General features: G+C 31.2%; 1 protein-coding gene across 1 annotated transcript in view; it reads left to right on the forward strand.

Moving 5' to 3' along the window:
* The window catches only part of LOC106683307 (sperm-associated antigen 7 homolog), a 10,759-nt gene that overhangs the window by 5,761 nt on the left and 1,534 nt on the right, over positions 1–3,464 (forward strand). The window contains exons 4-6 of the mRNA XM_014424683.3: positions 2,247–2,309; positions 2,517–2,625; positions 3,066–3,225. Coding sequence (XP_014280169.1) covers positions 2,247–2,309; positions 2,517–2,625; positions 3,066–3,225 — 332 coding nt within the window. The remainder of the gene's footprint in view (positions 1–2,246; positions 2,310–2,516; positions 2,626–3,065; positions 3,226–3,464) is intronic.

The raw sequence follows: 3,464 nt of genomic DNA on the forward strand, positions 1-3,464 counted from the left end.
GGAAAAAAACTGTTTTCTTTCTATTTTATTATACCATGTAACTATATGTAATTTATATATGTCCAATTACGGATTGATTAGTATGCTGTGTGATGTAGCAACCCAATGTATTTGGGCAGATGAATAAAGTATTTCTCTCGTTAAATTTTGATAAACATTTTTTTGATTGAAGATGAAAACTTTTAGAATGTAATTAATGAATGTGCTTGTTTCATACAAACTCAAATACAAAATTATTTTTCCTTTTTTGTTCTTCAAGTTTATGTCCATCTACTTGCCTAAATTCACTCATGGCAGAGATACCTGGACCATGTTGGACAGGTATACCATTCGTTTAACAGCACCAGAAATGAGGTTTCTCCATAGATCTGTTTTAAAACTTGAAGGGATGCATTAGAAATGTGAGTGTAAGAGAGCAGTTGGAAGTTCCTCAACTCATATCCTCTCGAAAGTCGACTCCTCAAATGGCTTCGGCATGTCTGCCGCATAAATGAGAACATTTACCCTGTAAAAGTATTGGAAGCTTGACCCACTGGGAGGAGACAAATAGGACATCATAGAGTTACATACAAATTATATAGAGAGGAATGGAGGTAATGAGGCAAATCCCTCAACCAGAAGATGGAGTTAAATTGAGGCCAAGAGGAGTGGCTGAACTGGATTGAGGCTCTTTGAAGCAAGTTATGGCATTAGAGGAAAATAAAGAAGTTCTTGCGTTAATATCTTATAATATATTATATAATTGAGCTTTTGAAAAAGACATATAGTTTGATATTTATTACCTATTTTTATTTTATACTTTAAATTACTGTCGTAGAAAGATAGTCCAAGTGGCAGTCAATAAAGGTACAAAATAGTAAAAATTATCTTTTTCTTGGTATATATGATATATATAAATAATCAATTATATACGACCCATTTTAATCTATTACATGTTCTCATCTTTCAGTGATTTTTTAATTCCGTCCTCCCAGAACATCTCAGATTTTTGCACAATGAACTCTATGCACGGTTTGCAGTCCTCAAGCAAATTAAAGTGTTTCCCGTTAAGAGAGTTTTGAAGGGCCCGAAATAAGTGAAAATCTGTTGAGGCAAGATCTGGTGAATAGGGTGGGAGGAGGATCATATCCCAGCCAAACTCTAATAATTTCTGCCGGGTCTTGAAAGACACATGAGGATGGGCGTTATCCTGATGGAAAACTATGCCTTTGAGATTGCCAATACTGGATGCTTTTACTCAACCACTGGCTTTAATTGTTTCATATAGGCACAGTATACTGTAGAATTAATGGTTTGGTTGGGTGGAAGGAGCTCAAAATAAAGAACACCTTACCTTTCCAATCCACCAAATGCACAGCATAACCTATTTTGGATGTTTTCCTGCTTTTGGAATCATTAACGGCGGGTCATTTAGTTTTCTCTTGGACTTTTTCCTCACAATATTATTGTACAGGACCCAATTTTCATCTCCAGTTATCAACCTCTTTAAAAATGGATCATTATCATTGCGTTCCAGGAGAGAATCCCTAATGGATATGCGGTCCAATAAATTATTTTCCGTCAAATTGTAGGGAACCCGATATCGGTGTCGTAGAGTGAGGGACATTGACAGTTGAAGGACGACTTGAGCCAAGTCAAAATTTCCGGTTGTGAACTGTTTACTGATGGACAGTGCTTTCTCCTAAGGCATCATCGCCATACACATTGAAAATTTTGTTAACCATCTGTGCAACGGATTTTCCTTTTTGGAAATAAAAAATCATTAAATGACGCAAATGAATATTTTTCTCTTCCATTTTGAGCAAGCAAAATACCATTTTAAGATAAGGAATCTCGGTTGAAACTGATGCATAAAAGCATCTTAACTAATCCTTTTTTAGAATATGCAAACATTATTGACTAAGTAAACATGATTTTATAAATACAGTGAGGATTAAATTGAAATATTTAAAAACATTATAAACTTATTTTACAACCCAATATATTTATATTTGCACTCTTTCTATGTATATTATATTGTTTTATCCTATTTTTAATGTTTTTTTCTTGTCCACGTTTAGCTCTGATGAAGCCAAGAGAGTTAATCTTTACTGTTTAGTACCTTTATTGATCACCACCCAGAGTATCTTCCTACAATATATTATATACAGTCAACTATTAATCTTTCAATATAAATTTTATGGATTATTTGAGATTTTTTGACTTTTAAAATTTTAATTTCTGATTATAATTATTGTGTATTGTAGACATGAAGTAGCTGAAGAATCTGGACTAACTGCACATTCTTTTGGAAAAGATGGCATCGACAGGTAAATTATTTCATTAGTACACAATATTTATTTATATCTGTTTGCAGCATTTTTTGATAGTAATTTAAGTTTTTAATCTATATCTCTTTTTTAAATTTTGAATTCAACAGCAGTATTTTTTCTACTTCTTTTTACATGTTATGTTTAGTTTATTTTATGATAAAGTTATCTTTGCTTATTTGTTTTGTTTTAATCTTTTTAATTAAGGTATATTATGATATTCAAGAAAGAGTATCCACCCTCTGAAGATGAATTAGCAGTATTAAGGAATGGAGAAGAGTGGAGTAAAGAAAAAGAACAAGAAATTGCTCTGAGGGTATCTATTTTTAATAATTTATTTCACTGGATGATTTAATATTTTTTAAATATATTTGATGAAAACAAAAATATATTCTATTTATATTTTATGGAACTTTTACTGTTATCCAACATATGAAAGTAAGAATTCTTTAGATTAATTTTAATGGTGATTCGTAATATATTTATAATGTACTGGTTGGTGTCTCTGATGGCAACCTGATTCCTGATTCATATGATCCATTTTGGTTCTTTAAAAGTTTTGTACATTTCCAACATAATATTCCTCTCTGAATTTTGCTCTAACCCTTTTTGTATGAAAATTTTCATAAGTTAAGTGTTTTATTTATAATCATTATGTTTTTAAATTAGTTATTAGCTCTATGTATGAATATTTTTTTCATCTATTTATATGTATGAAATTACAATCATCAAAACAAAAAAACTAAATTGATTTAGAGGGAACTTGAAAGGGAAGAGCAGATTGAAGCCTCTAAAAGAAAAAATGAAAAGTTCACTCCTAATTCAAATTATCAAGAAAAATATCAACACTTAATTGGACTTGAAGCTGCAAAAGACGCTGCTAGAGCAACAAAAACAAACAAGCAGTATGGGTTTGGTGAGTTATCTGGATAATTTAATATTTTAAAATGTTCATGTTACTATTTTCATTTAGTTAATTTATACATGAATAAATAGTAAACCTTCTTTTCTTATCAGATGAGTCATTCACACAGTTTGCCTACGGATGGCCTCAGTTATCGAGGGAATTGTACATCCCCTCCACATTTCATATCATTTATCACTGGATAAAGGTTCTATTAAGATTGTTTTATTTGACTCAACAACGCAAAATGC

The sequence above is a fragment of the Halyomorpha halys genome, unplaced genomic scaffold (assembly GCF_000696795.3).
Source record: "Halyomorpha halys isolate HHAL.00 unplaced genomic scaffold, Hhal_1.1 Scaffold26.1, whole genome shotgun sequence".
NCBI lineage: Eukaryota > Metazoa > Arthropoda > Insecta > Hemiptera > Pentatomidae > Halyomorpha > Halyomorpha halys.